This window comes from Thamnophis elegans, chromosome 4 (assembly GCF_009769535.1).
Source record: "Thamnophis elegans isolate rThaEle1 chromosome 4, rThaEle1.pri, whole genome shotgun sequence".
NCBI classification, from domain to species: domain Eukaryota; kingdom Metazoa; phylum Chordata; class Lepidosauria; order Squamata; family Colubridae; genus Thamnophis; species Thamnophis elegans.
In genome coordinates this window covers 88,938,104-88,958,816 of record NC_045544.1, presented here as the reverse complement: position 1 = coordinate 88,958,816, position 20,713 = coordinate 88,938,104, and the positions used below count along the sequence as shown (strand labels likewise).

Here is a 20,713-nt window from a genome sequence, read left to right as displayed (position 1 = left end):
CACTGTTTAGGTATCAAAGTGTTGCATAGCTTAAATATTATTTGCAATATGGGATAAATGAAACATTCTATAGTCTATATGTAATAAATCAGGGGAACTCCTTAAAAAGAGAAAAAGGGGGCAAAAAGAAAACAAATTTGCAATTTAATTTTTATTTCAAAATAATGTGATGTCATTAAAGGTAGATTTCTATGAAAATTAAGGCATGCAATTTTTCTCAACAGCTGTTGGTACAGGTACATTCTGGTTAAACAGAGCACTAGCATTCAGTGCCATACCCTTTATTTTACAGGGTTTGCTATGAATTAATTTAATTCCATCTGTATGCTAAAATCAGATCAGAGGTCTAATGCTGCTATAGACTTCACATCTGTTTAATCATTTTAGGATACAGCAGCTTGTTGAAGTTCAGACTTTATAACCACGTAGTATTTAAAAATGGTGAGAATATTTTAATAGTTGGAGAATTTCAATAGGTCTTAAACTGAAAAGAATGTCAGACGTATTGACTATACTTCAATATACAAAGTATTTTCTAACATTTATAGCTTTTGATTTCTCTGTTTTAAATGGTACTTTTAAGTGGACTTTTGAAAACCAGATGAATACAGAACTGGCCTCAATTAAGTAAAAATGTCATTTTCAATATGTGTGAATCTTTAACTCCTAACACTACGATTGAAAAAAATCTTACCTTTCATGACTGTAATAAAATTTATCCTGCTTTATGTTTAACAGAAGATTGATGCTGCCATTCAAAGTATGCTTACCAGGAAGAAAAAACTCACTCAGGATGGACAGGTTGTAAATACTGTATTCCTAGGCCATAGGAATACAATTTACAGGATTATGCTTTTTTAAAAAAAACATTATATTGAATACATTTAAAAGATTCAGGATTGAGAGAAAATGCTATTTTCATGGGATATAATGTTTGATTTAGATATTTGCATTTTTAGAAAGAAATAACCATTACTTTCATGTACTATATGCATATATTTCATGGCTAGACAGTTATATATATACACACTTCATTTTAATATTAGCAATAGCAATAATCAGATCTACACAAATACCCTTCCAAATGTTAAAAAAAATATATCAGAGTACAGATTTGATATACAGTTCCCAATTCCCACAAAGTAGTTTTTAATTATTCAGAACTGGTTGTCCGATTGTCTAACAGGATGAATCTATAGTCAGCTTCTTGAACTCAGGAGAAACTACTGCAGTAAAATAGGAGCTGCACACTTTTAGGACTGAAGCTTTGTAAGCAACTAGACAACCCATGCCCCATTGAGTCAACATTTAATCATCATTTCTTTACCTGAGCAGAGAAACAGAATGACTTTATGTGGGCAAAACAGCAGCTGAAGTTAAGAGCAACTTTTGACTTCCTGCCACCTTCCCCATTGAGTTTTCTTGTGGGAAGCTGACAGGGAAGCTTTTCCTTTCCTTTCCCCTCCTCTCTTTCCCTTTTTCTTTCCTTTACCTTCCTTCCCCCCCCCAACACTTCCTTTCTCCTTCCTTTGCTTCCTCAAAATTGTGCTGGCTTCTCCATTTACTTTGCTTCTAGGAAGCTTGTAGGGAGAAAGTCAGTGGGGAAGCCAGGAGAAAACTGCAAATCCAAAGTCAGCAGGCGGTTACCTCCCTACGACCGATTAGATCCCACAGATTAGGCCTCCTCCGAATTCCATCCGCCAGCCAGTGCCGACTGGCAAATCCCCGGAGGAGGGCCTTCTCTGTGGCTGCTCTGGCCCTCTGGAACGATCTCCCCGTGGAGATCCAGACCCTCACCACCCTCCAGGCTTTCCGCAAAGCCACGAAGACCTGGTTGTTCCGGCAGGCCTGGGGCTGATGAATTTCCAGCCTCACTTGAAATGTTGTGACTGCTGTTGTTTTTACTCTGTTTGTCTTTTGTCCTATTTGTATCCCCTTCCCCCCTTTTGATTGTTAGCCGCCCCGAGTCCCTCGGGAGTGGGGCGGCATACAAATTAAATAAACATTCAAACAACATTCAAACAGGTAAGTGGCTGCTGCTAAGGGGGAGGGAGCAAGTTGTAGAGTCAGGAATGGCATGTGGGGTGCATGAAAGATGTAGTATGGGTTGCAAGGCGTATGAGTGGGCACTGCACCAGAGATGCAGTGCAGATGGGTGGTGCAGGTCAGGAAAAGTTCCAGTGTGTGTGAGATGCTGTATGGGTCAGGAGCTACAGTGGGGCTGCAGGTAAAGAAGGGTGACTGAGAGTCATGGGGTTGTGTAAGAGCTCCCTCGTGGATCAAATAGGGTGTGCAGGGAAAGGTGCAGGACAAGGACAATGAACAGGGGTCACAGTGATGTGTACGAGCCGGTTGGGGATATAGGTTGGGAAGGGTTTGGGTGTGTGTTCTGAAGAGGTATTGTATGGGTCAAGGAAGGCACACAGGTGCAGGTCAGGAAGGGTGTATGTATGGGTGTGTGCAAGAAGTACTGTATGGGTTGGGGAAGGCATGAAGGAAGAGCAACATGAGTTGGGGAAGTTGGCACACAGGTTGAGGAAGTATGCAGTGGGTGGCTTGGGCCATGATGGGTACACGACTGTTCCTCTTTCCCTTTCCTTCCTTTTCAGGAGGCGGGGAAGTGGATGCTGCTGGATGGGGGAATCAGGGATTGTGAGATTGGCTGGGAAACTGCCATGGAACATTGACAATGAACCTCCCATGGCCACAGCAACAGTGCAGCAGCAGCCAGCAGCACTGAAGCAGCCACAACTTTTCCAGATTTTAATCCCCCGGTCCTGTTTTTTGGATATATTCTGTAAATTAGCCCATTTGAGATACTTTAGTTCAGAATAGTTGCCCTAAAATGCACTGTTTCACCCAGTTAAAGGTCATTATGAAAGTTGTAGTAGTAAATAGTTTCTCTTTCTTTTTCTGTATTGTCTGATCTTACTTATTTAAAACTTTTAATGATAAATACATGTAAAAGAACATAAATTAAACATTTTACCATAGCAGAATTCTATACTATGCTGGAGCAATGTTGGTTCAGATTGCCTCCCTTTATAACTTTAATATACATAAATTTAACCAAATTTGCACACTTATTATTTTCTTTTCCAGCATTTCTAAATCCTAAATACTGTACCTCTTCTCGTAGGTGGAATTTCTTTTGCCTCGTTGGCCAATCTACATGATCTGACAACTCTAACTTTATCCTGGGTCTCATTTATGCCTATCATAGCTGAAAAAGTCTTTCTGTCTTAAATTCCCAAGGAGCTGTGTGGATGGTAATTCACTTGAGTAATTGGCTCAAGAGATGAAAATCTTGTAACTGCTTCTCTTAGCTACTAATCTATCCAGCTGACTGCAAGCCTAATTGGCAGCTTGTTTAGTAATTTGGCTTCTAAAGTGTTGTATTGATGTTGCATAAACAACCAATGGGAAACAGGGAGATACATGCTGCTTCACTTATAACCTAGTATACCCTTTCCTCTATTCTCTGAAGACATTTAAGATTCAGAGTATTACTATCGGTTCTCTGTTTGTGATTGTCAAAGCAACCTGCAAAATACAAATGTTTAAAATGCTAGGCTTTGATTTTTAATACAGGGAAGCTGTGTATCTAGCTGTACTCTCAAAGCATGCACTATCATTCTCTGATATTTTTCCCCAAGGGATCCCTTACAGCAAGCTTAAAAAAAAAGAGTAATCTTTTACCGAAAGGTAGATCTCTTTTAACTATCAAGCTCCATGTGAATTTTTAAACCAACTCTTCACTATTAAACAAAACTATTACACGTTTTCTGGGTAACTAGTAGAACTTAAATTCCTTTTCATGGAGCTATACCAATACATTGGCAGGAACAGATTCTCCCTCATACAGAAGGCCACTTTGTTTCCATATATACAGTATAATTTATTAATCCACTTCTTTTGAGATGGGTAGCCTGAATTCATATCAATTGCTATGAGTACTGAGGAATCATAATATCTAGTTTCTTAAAAAGTTCTTTTTGTATCAAGATGTTCTTTTTGCATGTAGAGTATTTCACTCATGTCCAGATTCCTTTTTTCCATCATTAAATCTCATCAATAACATATTTTGGGATGCTCGGACAGAAGGCAGAAACAAATGACCAGGTAAAGCATTTTCCTTTTCTCTTTATGAACCAAGTACAGGTTCATTGACTTATGACCATAATTGAGGCCAACATTTCATTGTTAAGTGAGACATTTGTTAAGTGAGTTTTGCCTCATTTACAACCTTTCTTGCCACAGTTGTTAAGTGAATCACTGTAGTTGTTACTAACAGGGTTGTTAAGTGAAACTGGCTTCCCCATTGACTTTGCTTGTCAGAAGGTTGCAAAAGGGGGACTCACGTGATCCCAGGACACTGCAAGTGTCATAAATATGAATCAGCTGTCAAGCATCTGAATTTTAAACACAAGACCATGAGGATGCTGCAACAGTTGCAAGTGTGAAAAGGGGTCACTTTTTTGAGTGCTGTTGTAACTTTGAATGGTCATTAAATGAACTGTTGTAAGTCAAGGACATATATCCAAGTAAAAATAGTTCTAGGCAATCCTTTGCAAAACCTCATTCACCTTGATGAAGAAAACATATTTTCACATGTCCTACTACCTGCAGGGCTATAGTTTACGATTCCCAAAAATGTACAAAATTCAATCTCAGTCATAAGGGATACTAATACTATACAACTGAATTAATATTTACACCTAGTCTTCATAATACAAAGGCCAAATGAGAAAAGGTTTTACATACTGGTTAAATAAAAGATGGACACTTGAGTTGACAATAAAATGAGTTATATTGTTTTGGTAGTACAAATATTAAATTCTGCTTGTTAAAGACAATGAAAATATTTATAACTGTGTTTTAAATTTTTGAGAAACAAGGAACAGAATGTTACATTGCGTATCATAATTGAGAACTGTCAAATCAAAACATATCTTTGTTCTTCAATTGATAAAATCAACTTTCATATAATTTAGCAATTCAGAGGGGAAAAAATGAAGTATCAATTTTTGGACAAATATTGCTTAATAACTTTGTGCCACTGCTGGCCACTACTAGCATTTGAATTTTAGCTGGGAAAAAAAATCTAAAGTCTATCTGTTTTACTCTTCTAAGGACTGTTTTATATATATATAGGAAGACTTCTACACTATGTATGTTTTTTCCCATGCAAATTGTTTGTCTTCTAGAATATGTACAAGTGCGCGAAGCAAAGGCAAATTAGATAGAAATCTGATAACCCATACTTCAAAGCAAGCAGCTACTTTTAAAATTTGAACATGAGACTTCCAATGGAAGAAATGGTGGACAAGATGGCTCTGAACAGCAGTGCTGACAGAAGAGAGAATGAATGAGCAGAATGAAGAGCCAGTGAGTAGACAGGCTCTTTGACAATTCCTCTCTGCATAAGGAGAGAATTTGAGATAGCCAAGAAGTGCTCCAGGCAGTTGTTCCTTGCAAGGAGACTACATGATTCTGTTGTTTGTCTGGTGGGTTTAGAGCGCTGGGACACTTGTTCAAACGATGCTCGGTGCCTCTGAAATGACATTTGAATACTACTTTTCTTAATCACTTTTCAAAATTGCCTGTTAACTGCTTTTTGGCTATTAGAAACTTTGGATCAACGCCACTGATTGAGATTCCTTCAATTTTTAGGGAAAAAAGTTTTAATTATAAATTTAATAACTTCAAACATTTTTAATAAAGCAAAACGGTGATTAAAACGGATTTTAGAAAGTTACAAGTGGACTAAGGGTCCTGATAAAATATGACCTAAATGCCAACAACAAATGTATTATGGACTAATTAATTGAGGACTTAATATATCTACTGATATTTGTATTTATTTGCCCTTTGCTCCTTATGAATAGAAATGAAGTTTCTGTATATATGGTTGTGGGCTCTTTGGATGGCTGCTAGCGATAGACAGAGGAAAACCAAGCCCCGAATTCAGGGAAAAATCAATTTAGGATATGGGGACAACAGTCTTTAGGAATGCTATTGATCAGGAAGATAGACAGATTTCACACAGTTCTTAGTCACATCTGATGAATCTGTATCATGCTTATATCAAAACCAATACATAACTTCCAAATCAAGCCCTACTTTTTAAATAAAGTCTGTTAAAGTCTCCTTTGAAGGTTAGTAAGTCACCAAAGATGTTCAGAATATACTTCTATAACAGGTAATTTACTACTAATATATTCCTTTAGTATTTATTGCTAAATGACTTAGGGCTGCCCTAAGAACACAAAAGCATTAGGTTATAACCATATAGGTTTTTTTAAAACAACAACAACATAGTAATCTATGGACAATGTGTGAAGAAAATTACATTTTGTTTCACTGCTTTGTTGCTCAATTTTTAAACAGAAGCTTTATTTAGACTTTATCTTAGCCAAATATTTCCTATTCCAAGGAAAATATAACAGAGTTATTGACTGGAATCTTCTAACTGAATTCACCTTATTTTCTTCGTTGTTTTAGTTCACCTTTACAGATGACATTTTTAAACTGCAAAATGCTCTTCTCTGATAAAAATTTCTTGCTTCAACAGTTTTCTTTGCTGTATGATAAAATCTACATCCTTTGTTACTAATGCACACAACGCTATTGGTATGTGACTTTGTCTCAAGGCTGAGAAGAGGCTATAAATTTAGAAATCAATAGCGAACTCTATCAATATTCATTTTACTTTTTCAATACAAAATACAAAGGTGAAAGAGCAGTAAATAAGCTAGAGCGCTGAAATAAATTGGGTGTTCTTGTCACAATTAATAAATGTTTAACCAATAACATTTCTAGCTACAGTAGTCTATAGCCCTGTCACATATCTGAAAGTACAGTCACACCAATGCCGAACAAAAATTCAGAATCTAGAGAAAACCTCATTCCATCAGCTCCATCCTCATTCTGTGTTAGCTCCATCATGCTATCTATCTTCTGAACGTGCATTACTAAGGCCATTCAACCCACTGCATACAAAGGCAGGGAAAACCATTTGTCATCAACTGACATTTAAGAAAGTGCCAACTGAAACCTTGTCTTCATAGGTTTGCTAAGTTCATAAGTCTGGCAGTAAGAGATAGATCTTACAATTTCAAATATTTATGTAATAAATTTGATAAACAAATAAATGAGACAGAAGAATTCAATCAAATGTATCCACCAATATGAAGTATGTCTTCTTCCAGTTACAAATACCTAATTTTCTTTTGCTGAAGGAGGCACAATTGATTGGGATTAGGGTTACCATATAATATCTCTATAATAACATTTCAACATATGTAATTTATAATTTTAGCTGCTTAGAGTTGCCTTGGGTGGCATGAGATGGGCAACAAATAAATTTGATAAAATAATCTACATACTACTGAAACACTTCTCTGTTTATTTATTTGTAGCCTTCAATTGGAAAATTGGAATGTATAGTGCAATGATTAATTGAATCAAGGTAACTCAAATAGGCTAACTCACAGAATGCTTAAATCCACGTCTCCTATGGGAATGAAATGAAATATAGCAAAGTAGTGGCTGCTTCAGTGTCACCACAGCTTCCAACTATTTATTAGAAACCCGTAGATTGCGTGGCGCAAGGGAAAATAGGAGTGGTGTATCTCTCTCCTCTGTCAACTGTCCCACTGCATTAAACGGCAAAAGACACTCTTGGGCATTTTTTCTCCAAGAGTATAACTTTACTGAAACCCTTTTTCTCCTCCGACCCTGCACTCAATCAGATGGCTCAAGGGCGTTCAATGAGCAAGACTCAATGGGCAAGTGGCCATTAGCTGCTTTAGAACCAAGCCTGAAATCTGAGTTCTCTTAATGGTGGTGAAAGAGAGTGTTTTGGAGGTTATGGGCAAGATAGAGTTGACTGGGAGCACCAATAGTCGAGGGGGCCCTTGGGGAAATAACAAAGGGAAGCAGGTGTTTCCTTATGGTCAGTGACTCCAATTGTTGCTTCTCCCACTAGCAAAGTAGCAAGCTGTGGGTCAGGTGAGAAAGAGTCTTCACTGCATCTCTCTTGAGGATTAAAAGGGGAGTGGAAATGTTTAGGCCTATATTATATGTGGAAAGAGGAAAGACAAAACATCCCTGTTGATGGGAGCACTGACAGTTGATGAATGGACTCTCTTCCTCCCTGGAGGAAGAGGGCCCTTGGGGGCATGTCAGAATGGAGAGTGGGGTGAAGTTTTCCTCATAGTTCACAGCTCCCTTGCTTTCCCCTCTTATCAGCAAAGTGGGAGTTCTGTGGGTCAACAGAGGACAGGAAGAACAGTGACTTCACCTGGGCTCTCCTAAGGGTTGTGAGGATAGAGGAAATAATACACATTTATAATGTATGAGGAAAGAAGAATGACCCAATGGGTCACAGGCTATTTAGCAACTACTTATTTGGTCTGTGTAGAACTATGCAAAACTGGTAGTAAGGAAAGAATTTCAAAAATGTAGATATTATCTTGAAAGGGCAACCATTCCTGTTGCCCAGAGCATATGCTAATAGGTAGAAGTCAAATTTGTATGTTCCACATGTGATCTGGCAGGTTACAGGTTCTTTAACAGATTTGAGCTTTTTGTAGAGGGCAGAGAGGAAAGAAATGAAGGAAAAATATTCGCCCATATTATGTTTGAAATATACCAAGCAAGAATAAAAGCAAACTCTATGCAAGTGCACAATCCACTTTTTAATAAACTCAGTATTGACAAAAAGTCTTCAATTATTAGGAAATGTGCATATAGATGAGAGTATATATTGTTAATTAGCATTAAGTCATATGGTCACATTTTCTAGAAATATCATTAGCCTATGATTTCTGCCATTTTACTGCAAAGTTTCTCAACAAGCAGCAAATAACTCATCCATTATAAAAATATCATTACATTCTTGGACCTCAATACCAAAGATAGCAACTCTTGATTTTCCTCTCCTCTAGATTTTTTTCTCTTCCTCAATGTGATTTCTAAAGGATCTTTAGACCTCTTTGAGATGGAAGAGCCAACTATTTCTGTCACCACCTACCTGAAATTTACCTTTCACTGGCACATTTAGGTATTCTACTTTACATTGTTAAGATTCCCAGGTACTTGAAGGAGTGCTAGTTTACCCTATTATTGAGGAAATGGAGACAAAACTGAAATAGAATAGTTCGAGGCCATTTAACGAACACGATTTAAACACAATTTGATCCAGAGGGATCATAGTTTAGGCACTCAAGAAAACAGGGAACTGCATTACTCCAATCCACCTGGCCTAGAATGGATGTCATGAACTGGCAGTAACATTCTTTCAGGTTTTTAAGAGGAATATGCTGGAGACTTAAACTGTCTCTTTTAGCACGGAAAGCAGGGGCATCATCCCACAACTACAACTATCCATTAAGTATTATATTACTTTCTGCCACAAATATTTCCTCTACAGTTACTGAGGAATGTTTTTCTTTATTTCTATTCCATCACTTGAAAACGTTTTCAAGTGATAAAATAGAAGTATTCCAAACATTTTCATAAAATGACTTCCTTCTGTCACTTGCAAGTTGCGAAGTTAAAATCACCTTGTAGAAATAATTATATTATACTCTCCTCAGCTATTAAGCATTTTTACTTCTTACTACACATATGATCGTAGTCTTAGAGGCCTGACCTAGCAATTTTCTGTTTCTATGTTACTACTTCCAAGGTACTTTAGCAATATTTTTAGATTGTTCTTGGTCTGGTGCTATCTCAGTGATGGCTGAAATGCTGTGAAAATACAAAGCCATTCTAAGGGAATGAAAAAAGTTAGATAACCCCAGGAAACAATTCAATATCAACAGAAGAAATTGTTGTGATTCTCAACTTTCAAGTACAGATAGCTAACTACAGAAATGATTTTCAAGGAGTATTTATATATTAAATAAATACAGTGCATTCAGAAAGTATTCAAATCTCCTTCACTTTCGTCAATTTTGTTATATTGCATCCTGATTCTACAATTGTTGAAATTCATTTTTTCCTCATTAATTTACACTCAGTACCCCATTATGACAGTGAAAACAGAATTTTTGAAATGTCTGTAAATTTATGAAAAAGAACCCCCCCCCCCCAAATATCACATCTGAAAACCCTTTCTACCAGAAGCAGGACTTAAATCATCCTGTTGGATTTGGCCCAATGCGCAAGGCTGTGATTATTTTGAATAGTGATTTTGTTTTCTATGGCAACATCTGTCTAGGTCAGTGATGGCTAACCTTTTTGTCGTGTGCCAAAAGCGTGTGTGGGTGCCCCCCGCACCCATAACATGTTGCGCGTGCACAATCCCATGCGTGCCTTGCCCTGTGCACAATCAAGCATGACCCCCGTGTATACGTGTGCGACCCTCATGCCCCATTTTGGCCTAGTAGGCTCCCTGTAGCCTCCTGGGAGCAAAAACAGGAGGAACATCACACACCCACCACGCCCCATTTTGGGACTAGTAGGCCTCCATGCAGCCTCCTGGAACCAAAAACAGGCCACATGTGGACACCCTCTCCCCCGCGTAGGTGCACTCGTCTCCCGCATACACCTCACCTCTGTGCGTGCGTGGCAAAGACCTGGAAATAAGCTAACCGGTGGGAGGCAGGCACGCATGTGCAGTGCAGCTTAGCTGGGGCAACAGCTTGCATGTCCACATTAAGGGCTGTATGTACCACCTGTGGCACACATGCCATAGGTTCGCCATCATGGGTCTAGGTCACTTACAAAAATGGTAATACCATATTTTTTGGACTATAACCTTCTGCACGTCCATTTTTGCAAAGGGGGTGTGGTTTCAGTAGGCCAAAAATGCTGTATTCAGTGTAGCAATAGCAGTAGACTTATATACCGCTTCATAGGGCTTTCAGCCCTCTCAGTGTATAAGACGCACCCAGATTTTCACCCTCTTTTTTGAGGGAAAAAGGTGCATCTTATACTCTGAAAAATACGGTAATGTTGAGGTAAAACCTCAAGGGAAGTCTTCCTTTGAAAAACGTTTCTAAGCCACTTAAAAACACCCTTTGGATGCTATTATTCAACAAGTTGAAAATATATGAGACCAGCCTAGCTCAGTTTACCCATGCTAACCACAAGAATGCAATAATAAACCATGGTTTTACTGATTAACCTCCCCAAACCCTATAGCCATAGCTGTTGCCTGGTCCACCAAACTAAGCACTCTGTAATAAAAGAAAAGAAAAGAAAAGAGGTTAAGCTGACACGATTCTTTCTTAATAATGCATGCTGTTTCTTGTTAATTGTTTTCTATATGCTTGCAGATATGTACTTGGGCAATTTGTGCTACTATATTGCAAGTATAGATATTAAACTGAGTCTTCCTCTTCCACTTTTCGATTATTTGAATACTACATTGGCTTCTTTTTTTCTGACTAGTTTTTTGGCAGTTTTCAAAAAGCACTTCCACTAGTTCCTTAAAAACTCTGGAATGCAATTTTTCTGGCTATTGAAAAATTGAATGTTTGTAAGGTAGCAAGGTATTTTTTCTGTATTTTACCAGATGTAAACTTTTCTGGCTCCTTTTTCTCTGTCTGAGAAAATATATTTGCAAATAACTTAAGCAGAACTGTCCTATTCCCCATTATTTCTTCCCTATCACACACTAGTTCTTGTTTTGTTACCTTTATTCTCTCCACTGATAAACAGGAGCTAGAGATGACACTAACTATAGATCTCCTTTCTACCATGTGGATTAGTAGGGGCTTTCAAACACCCTTTCCTGTCTTGTTCCTCCTGTGTGATCTTGTATAGCCATATCTCTAATGTCCAGCACTTCTTTATCTGGACCCATGCATCTGTCTCCCTCCCTTCTTCAAATTAAAGCCCTTGATAGGGTTCTAGCCAAACACATTTCTTATTCTCTTGTGATATGTAGCCCATTCCATGCAAGAATTGCCCATCCCCCCCTTCACTAAACTGGGTGTGGGCATGGCCAGTATGTGACACATCCGGCCCATTGGGCCGGAAGTTTGACAGCCCTGCTCCAGAGTAACATAGAAGTGAGATGGGTTGCTCTATTAATTCAATCAATCAATCAATCAATCAACCAACCAACCAATCAATCAATCAATCAATCAATCAATCAATCAATCAATATTGTTGACCAGCACACTCTTAGGGTTCTATTACTCCTTGTAATATTCTGAAGTGTTTGTCTTCTTCTAGCAGATAAGCAAGAAAGGGTAGTGTTCAGTCAGTTTTATGAACCCTGGTAATCTTTTCATTCCATTCTGGATAGATGAACCAAGGATAACGCATACTTTTTAAAAAATTGCCTGGACAGACAATGAAGCTCTTAAGTTTTGTCCTTCTAGCTACCCACCAACTACTTCTAAATTCAGGCAAGAGAAATTTTTAAATTTTATTTGCTACTATGTATTTAGTTAACATTGGTTATGGAGAGTAGCTAGCATAGAAATGTGATGGAAAGAGGAGAAAATTTAATCTTCTCTTATTTTCATGGTCCTAAGCAGAATTAGTACTTCCAATGAGGAACACATTTTCTACATGAAGAAATCATTGAAAAGAATAGATCAGGGTCAATAACTAAGCTACTTATACTGTTTTCCCCAACAAGTTGCTTTACATCTTTTTTTACACTTAATCTGCAATCACATGCACATTACTCAGAACCAAACCCCACTAAGGTCAATGGAATTAATTTCCCAGTAATTACTAATTCCCTCTAGGGTTTAAAGGAACTGCAGCCTCAGAAACCTTTTGCCAGCTCTTAAAAATGCTTTAAAATATTTCAGTCAGTCAGTCAGTCAGTCAGTCAGTCAGTCAGTCAGTCAGTCAGTCAGTATCTATCTATCTATCTATCTATCTATCTATCTATCTATCTATCTATCTATCTATCTATCTATCTATCTATCTATCTATCTGAATAACATATTTAATTATGCTGAATCTGCTTACCAGTAGGTCCTGGCAATGGTGCTGCTTTTCTTCTTCGTTTGATATCACCCATACATAAGGATCCTAAATGGACGCTTGTTTGTCTGCAATGAAATCAGAGATATGTAGGCAAAATGGTAAGTAAATTGTTATATGGGGAAATCAATATAATAAAATTCATGATATAGTATCCAATTTCTTCTTTAAAACTTCCAGTGTTGGCTCATCCACAACTTCTGGAGGCAAGTTGCCCCACTGATTAATTGTTTTAACTGTCAGGAAATTTCTCCTTAGTTCTAAGTTGCTTCTCCCCTTGATTAGTTTCCATCCATTGCTTCTTGTCCTGCATCCAGGTAATGATGTATGGGTGTGAAAGTTGGACACTAATCTTGGCTGATCAAAAAAGAATCAATGCCTTTGAACTGTGATGTGGATTTAAATTATTGCACATACCAGGGATATCCAGAATAACCAACAGTGAGGTGTTGAATCATATAAAACCACTTCACTTAAAACCAACATTACAAGACTACATCTGATTTGCTTTGCCCATGTCTTATGGGCAAATTCATTGGAGAAGTTGATAATGCTAGGAATGATTAGTGGATCAAGAAGAAGGGACAAACAAAGATCTTGCTGGCTTTACACCATCAAAGCTGATAATAAGATAAACATCCAACAACTGAAAGAAGCTATGCTTGACAGGGTAGCATGGAAAACACTTGCCTATAAAATTGTCAAGAGTTAGAAATGACTGAATGGTTAAAACTAACTAAACTAATCATAATTTATCAGATTCTTTAAAAAACCACCACTTTTATATTAATTATGCTTTGGGTGGCTCTATTAGATGGGAATGGTTTCTGAACTGTTTTTGCTTGGTGTGCCAGCCTTTTTATATAATGTGTGTACATGTGTGCATATGTGTGGAAATGTTTCTGAATCTAGTCTTCATAGTATTCACTGCTTTATGTCAAGTTTTAAATGCCTTACCTGTGACTCACATCCCTTACTTGGATTCCATTATCCCCATTGTTACCATGGGGACCTATGCTAGACAAATATTCATTATAAAGATAATCCTGACACATTAGACTACTGATTGTGAGGATTCTGATTAACCATGAAAACTAGTTGCTTCAACTCTGTCTGCTTCTAAAGTTCAATTCACAATTCTTCAAAAGTTTAATAATTTAGTAAAGATATTCATGAGATCATCAGAAATTAGAGAGTAATGTAACCAATAAATTTAATTTAATGTGTTTAACAGAAACAAAAATGAAACACATCAAACCAAAAACAAATAATTCAATATCCTACATTATATATAGAATTCATGCCTAAGTGAAAGCTTCCACGTCAGCTATTGACATTGTGTCTAAACAATGAGCTCTTCACATTGTTTGGGAGTAATATCTGATGTAAAAAATTGAAAGGTTCTGTAAAAGAGGGACTATGAGTATCTTTTGGTTCAAAAACAGATCATACACACTTGGAACAACAACAGACTGACTTAATTGGGTGTGTTCTCTTAGGAAATATACAATTTGTCCACTGTCCCATACAATATTAGTTGCACCAATCACAGTCTTTGGTTTTAGAGGATGTAAATGTTCTAACCAATTAGATTTCATAGAATATTAAATTTATGTCTTCAAAGAATGGAAAGATTACAAGCAGATATAACTGAAAATTATGTGAATTTCATATAACTTAAGCTTTCCTTCTTTGCTGAAACTAGTTCCTAAAATTATTTAGCATCAAAAGCAGTGAATTTCTCAATATAGCTCAGGCTAGAGCTATAATGAAAAGAGTATGAAAAGGCATGAGAAAGAGGGAAACCAGAATTCAAATAGGATGAAAGATAAAAATTAATAAAGTCAGCCAATTGAACCTGAAGACCTTAGTAGCAGGAATAATAGCTAGCTCTGCTTAAGTAATTCTGCTCATATTGATTATCTGTTACACTGCATTGAGATATCTAGATTATTGATCAGTTAGATTATGGAATTTAGATCCCCCTCCCTGTTTTTTGCTTGGCAAATACAATGAAGTTGCACCAAACAACATTAAGTAAGGACTACTGTTATAGTTGTCACTCTTTGTGCAAAACATTGCAGTTGCTTTTTAATTTAAAATCAATGGATGTGTGAAAGGCAGCTCTGTTTCTTCAGAATAAATGAATCATTTGTCTCTGCAAAGCACAGCAATTTGATCACTAACCAAGGTACGAATATTGATAGTGTGTTTCTTTCTTTTTTAAAATTTGCTGTTGTTTTGAGGACAAGGCATTTCCAGCAGCTGAAAACAATTAAACACAATAAGAAATGGAAAATAGAATAATAATTATTACTAAAATATCCCAGGCCCTCTTAACAGCTATTCTGCATTTTGATATATGTCATGGAGAAAAGAGAATCTAAAAAGCAATTTGAAGGAGGTGATTATGTACACACGTTTTCCTCAAGTTGCAAATCTATTATAGAAACAGTAATCCATTTCTATGGTGAACTCTCTGAATACCTGGGAAATTCTCTCTTACAGCCAAAAGCAGAATGAGTGAGTCCACTTGTCCATCTAGTTTTCAATGTAAATGGTGCTTCTGAAGTTGTCTTTAAGATGTTTTATGGTATTTTTAAAGAAAATGTTTTATGGCTTTCTTTTTAAAGAAAACACTATGAGTGCTACCAAAAATATCAAACTGTTAATAGAGGTTAGATGCTACAATCATCATTTAAAGTAAATCCCAGTTCCTCTTGAAGAGAAGCAAATGCCTGTGAGTAGGAAATTAAATAGGGGCCGAAGCTGTAATCATAACAGCAACTTCTTTAAATAATAAATTTATATTATTTTAATGATGTTACTTTTCTTAGTTATCTTATTATAAGCTTCTCTCAAAGCCTTCTTGGCATACATTTACTTTTTGAAAAAAAAATCAAAAGCAAAAAATCAAAAGTCTATGATAAAACTAAATGAATATTTACCCAAAATATTAATGCCTTTCCTAATTATACATTTTAAATGCCTTCAGTGGGACCTGGGAAAACAAAATGTCACTCAACAGCCTAGCTTATATGTTTCTTAGCATGAAACTGTAGCCTTGAAGATTAAAAAGAGCTAATTCCCTTGATTCCTCTCTATTTATCCATAGATAGCTGCAAGCTATCATTTATAAACAGTATTCTGGCAGGGAGCTCAGGATACTAGATGGCAGGGGTAGAGAACTTGTTAAGACCACCTTGCCTGAAAACCTGGCTGTTGACATGCTGGTGACAGGGACTCGAGCAAGTTGTGTCAAAGGGAATAATTCTAAAGGAAAGACAACAGAAACTTGTCGCCTCTTTGTACACATTTACAAACAGGGCTTTCCAGAGTATTAAGCCTAGTTAAAGCTGCCCCCTGGATAAAGAGTGTTCTGAACAGCCTCAGACAAGCTTAGAAGACAAACAGATGCGACTATGGTCCCTGGCATTTGGCAAGAACACTCATTGTCACTAAGAAGGATATAAGCCTCGACAGGGCATCAGCTGTACAACTGTGAAGCAGGCCTGCAAGTATCACAGTGGCAACAGAATTGTGGCAAAGGGGAAAAACTGGCTGGAAAAGCCAGACTAGTGTGAATTTACATGAGCAGACCAAACATGTACTGCTTATTCTCATATCTTCTGACATTAAGCAAAACAACAGAGGATTGAGAACAAATATTCATATTTAAATATTCAATTATTTATATTAAATGTATAGAAAAAGTTTGTTCTTCTTAAGTGACAAATTACAAGAGAAGATGTAATAAAGGATAAAATTATAAGTCATGAGGAAAAATTTATGAGTCCCAAAATGTATTAGCAGCTATTTTTTTTAATAAAAAAGATGATTTATCTATGTATATGCTATTTATACCAGCACAATTGCTTTCTTCCCTTTTGAATATCTATCTCCTTTATAATTTAATTTAATTTCATACTTTATTATATTGCACAGCAAATATATCTTGTAACTTTCCCAAATAATTCTTACCAGCCACGGTATTCAAAGCTAAGACATAATATGGCTGCTGTTTTAATTTTTAGAATCTCCTATACATGACCTTGAAACGTTACTAACCCTACATTGTTTAATGACTATGAACATTGCTATAATTGATCAATGAGGACTGAATCTATTACAAACAGGTCACTTTGACCCATTCCACTTTGTTTCCCTAGGATATTATGGCTCTGAAGTTGTATTATTAAAAGAGTAACTTCCATATATGCCAATTTAAACAGCACTTTCGAAGTAATGAATTTTATTTAAAACGAAAATTTTAGAAAAGTTATTTATGACTTTAGCATACGGAAAAACCACCATATGGAAAATTCTTACAAACCTCAGAAAGAAGCCTGTAAAATCCCTAATTTGATTGATGATTATGTGGCATCAAGTTGTTTTCAACTCTTTGTGACCACACAGATAGATTTGTCCATGATAATCGATCCCTAACCTGTACTTTCCTATCTCCCAACTTTGACATAATTTTATTAGTTGGTTTTCTTACTGTAACACAACAGGATAATGGACACCAACCAGAAAACTGGTATGTTCAACGTCAGCATTTTTCAAATTTGGCAACTTTAAGATGTATGGACTTTATTTCCCAGAATTCCTCAGTCAGCAATACTGTTCTATGTTATAATGGTTATGCAATAATCTTAGAAACAGAATATTATAGCTTTTGTTCTCCTGTAGGTTTACAAATAAAGCTTGATCACTAATTTGTCTGGGATGGTCTCAGAATCCTGTCTTGCACAAGGAATAGGACTAGGAGACCATAACTGCATGGTTTTAATAAATAAGAAATCTATTAGTACAAATATTAATACATACATATTCTGGAACTGATAACTGATATGAATATATAAAATTATGATTTTAAATTTAAAAATGTAGAAAGTTACTTTATAAACAAGGCTACTTTCTTTGTTATAACTAAATGTTCCTATTGGTAGGAACATTCCATCAAAACTAATGATTTCTTTCTTAAAAATTGTTGGTGATGATATTGTTATTCTATATAATCATACCTGATATTCTAGTTTTTTCTGTATTTAATATTTAAAAAATCATTAGAAAAAAGGCAATATTACAGATTTTTTTTAAAAAGCATATTATCCTAATTTTAAAAAGAACCACAAGCTTTTTTAAAATCATATGGCATCTGGACTGTACTGGAATGTGAAATTCAGAGGGAAAAACACTGAAGAAAAAATGATAATAGTGTTCTTATTCACGTACAAAAACTGCATGTGTCAATAGCATTTCTGAACAACTGATTTAAAAAGGACTGCATTGCAATGAATTGCATCTTAATTTATTTTCCTTGTATATTTTTTCAAGAAGCAAACTCTATACTTGTTCTTACCTTGTTATCCAGTCTCACCTAACTAAAATCATGACCGTCTCTGAAAATAGAAACAAGACCTTGGCACACTATCAATGACTTCCTGCAGATGGCTCTAGAACCTTTTGTTTTTTCCCCTCCTTTTCTCTGATATTGGATAATAGTCTTGATACTAGTATCAGATACAGCTTTGAAAAGATAAAGTGCTATATTTTATTCATCCCCCCAAATGATTAAAAACATTTTAAAATAGAAACTGAAGCCTTCATTACGTTTAATTCTAGATAGTTTTTTTTTTGTAGGATAACATTGTACATAGATTTAATGTTCAGGCATCCTCCATTGTGTTCATTACAATTGTCCACCTAAGGCACATTTACACATACAAGTGTACGGAAAATGTATACTAATTAATTTTCTTGACTGTTTAGGATATCTAACAGGCAAGACATCAAACATTAAAAAAAACAATTTGCATGAGTGCATGATTAATACTTAATCTTGATTTTAAGGGAGATAAAGAAGGCATGTATAAGAGCTGCATGACAGCAACAAGAACAATGATAGGGAAAAGGAAACAGAAATAGAACCAGGCATCCTTCAAGAAAAAGTTGTGTGTACAATGAGCCAATTGTTAAATAACAAGGCTCCTAGGGGCTGATACATCCCTTTGCCACCCACAATCACAACTTTTTGCCAGAAAATTTGTGAAACTAATATATGATCACAGGATTGGAAATGATCCATGTTCATATCATTTTCAAAAAAGGGTGACTCCAAGGATTGCTCCAATTACCACACATTTGCCCTCATCCTTCATACTAGCAAGATTCTCCTTAAAATCATACAGCATCTGGTACTGACCAATGAAAGAGAATTGCCAGATGTTCAAGCTGGTTCAGAAGGAGTCATGGCACCAGGGACCATATTGCAAATCTACACTGGATTATGAAAGCTTAAGAATATCAAAAGAATATCTACAAATGCTTTACAGACTATAAGAAAGCCTTTAATTGTGTTGATCATGACAAGATGAGAAAAGCCTTAGAAAACTTGGGGGTGCCAATACATCTGTCAAGTTGGTATAATCACTGTACACAAATCAGAAAGCCACTGTGCAAACACAGTGTGGAGAGACTGATTAGTTCAAGATAGAGAAAGGAGTGTAGAAAAGTTGAATTTTTCACCTTTCTTATTCAACTTGAATGCTGAAGTGATCACGAGGAAGCTGAAACTTGAAGGATCAAAAATTAGAGCAATTATTGGAAGAAGGAACATTAATAATCCCTGATGACACAACTCTCTCCCCAAAATCCAAAGAAGATTCAGGTCCGGCCCAAGAACAATCCATCCAAAATTCATGTCATGGCTGATTCGCCAAACACCCCTGCTCGCGACCAGACAACAGAAACTTGGGGGGGGGGGGAGAGTGCAAGGGAAGCTTTGGAAGGAATTTGGGAATTCAAGTGAGCCGATGAGACAATCCAACCCCTCAAGGTCAAACACTGGGAAAACTCTGAGTTGCTCAGAATGTTCCCATAACAAAATGAATACAATTGATTGGTGGACAAATGTAGAGCTGGGGAGGCCCAGGTCTACATTTACTCACACCAATAGAGTCTTGCCAGACTAAACCTATATATTGTCACCTCAATTAATATACCCACAAAGATTCTAGGGAGTATCCAATTGTCTTGCTTTGCCTCCTAGCCAGCTCTGGGCTCTGTTGCTGTTTTTCCCATCCCTTGGAATGGTCTCCCTGGGAAACTGCCACTTCACTGTACTCCATTATACCACCTTCCCTTCCATGATGGCCCTGCCACCAGGCCAGAAACATCTGATCAAAAGTATTTTTTTAAAGCAAAAGATTCGGCCTCTTCCCGAATATCAACATGACAAAATTAATGACCACTGCAGGGGATGGAAATGTCAAAATAACAATTGACAGTTAAGAGATTAAATGCATGCAAGAATTCACTTTCCAAGGATCGCAGATTGATCAAAGCAGTGGTCCAAAAATAAAGCTTCAAATTGTATTGGGCGACACAGGAATGATGAGCATAAATCAAATATGGAAAAACAAGGACATCCGATTAAATGCTGATTAGTCCACACTATTGTGTTTCTCAAAGCACTACAGTTGGAGAATGTATAAGTTCAATTCTCACTGCGGTCCATGTTCATTAATGCTAGCAATGTAGATAATTGTTTCTAAATTTTAGGTACTCTGGGTTTCCAACCTCCAATTTGTCATTTGGATTTTAAAATGTATTTATTATTTAAAAAATAATCAATCTGCAAAATTGAACATTATCCTCTTCAATACATATCCCACAAAATGTATTGTGGTTTAGAACATTCATACTTTAAAATGCAATTTAAAAGTCAGCTACTATCTTGAAAAGAAAG

At 36.5% G+C, this 20,713-nt stretch overlaps 1 protein-coding gene across 2 annotated transcripts in view; it reads right to left on the bottom strand.

The window, feature by feature from the left end:
* Positions 1-20,713, bottom strand: part of GPATCH2 (G-patch domain containing 2) — a 91,878-nt gene that overhangs the window by 2,044 nt on the left and 69,121 nt on the right. For both annotated transcript variants that reach the window (XM_032215690.1, XM_032215691.1), the window contains exon 9: positions 12,946-13,028. In XM_032215690.1, coding sequence (XP_032071581.1) covers positions 12,946-13,028 — 83 coding nt within the window. The remainder of the gene's footprint in view (positions 1-12,945; positions 13,029-20,713) is intronic.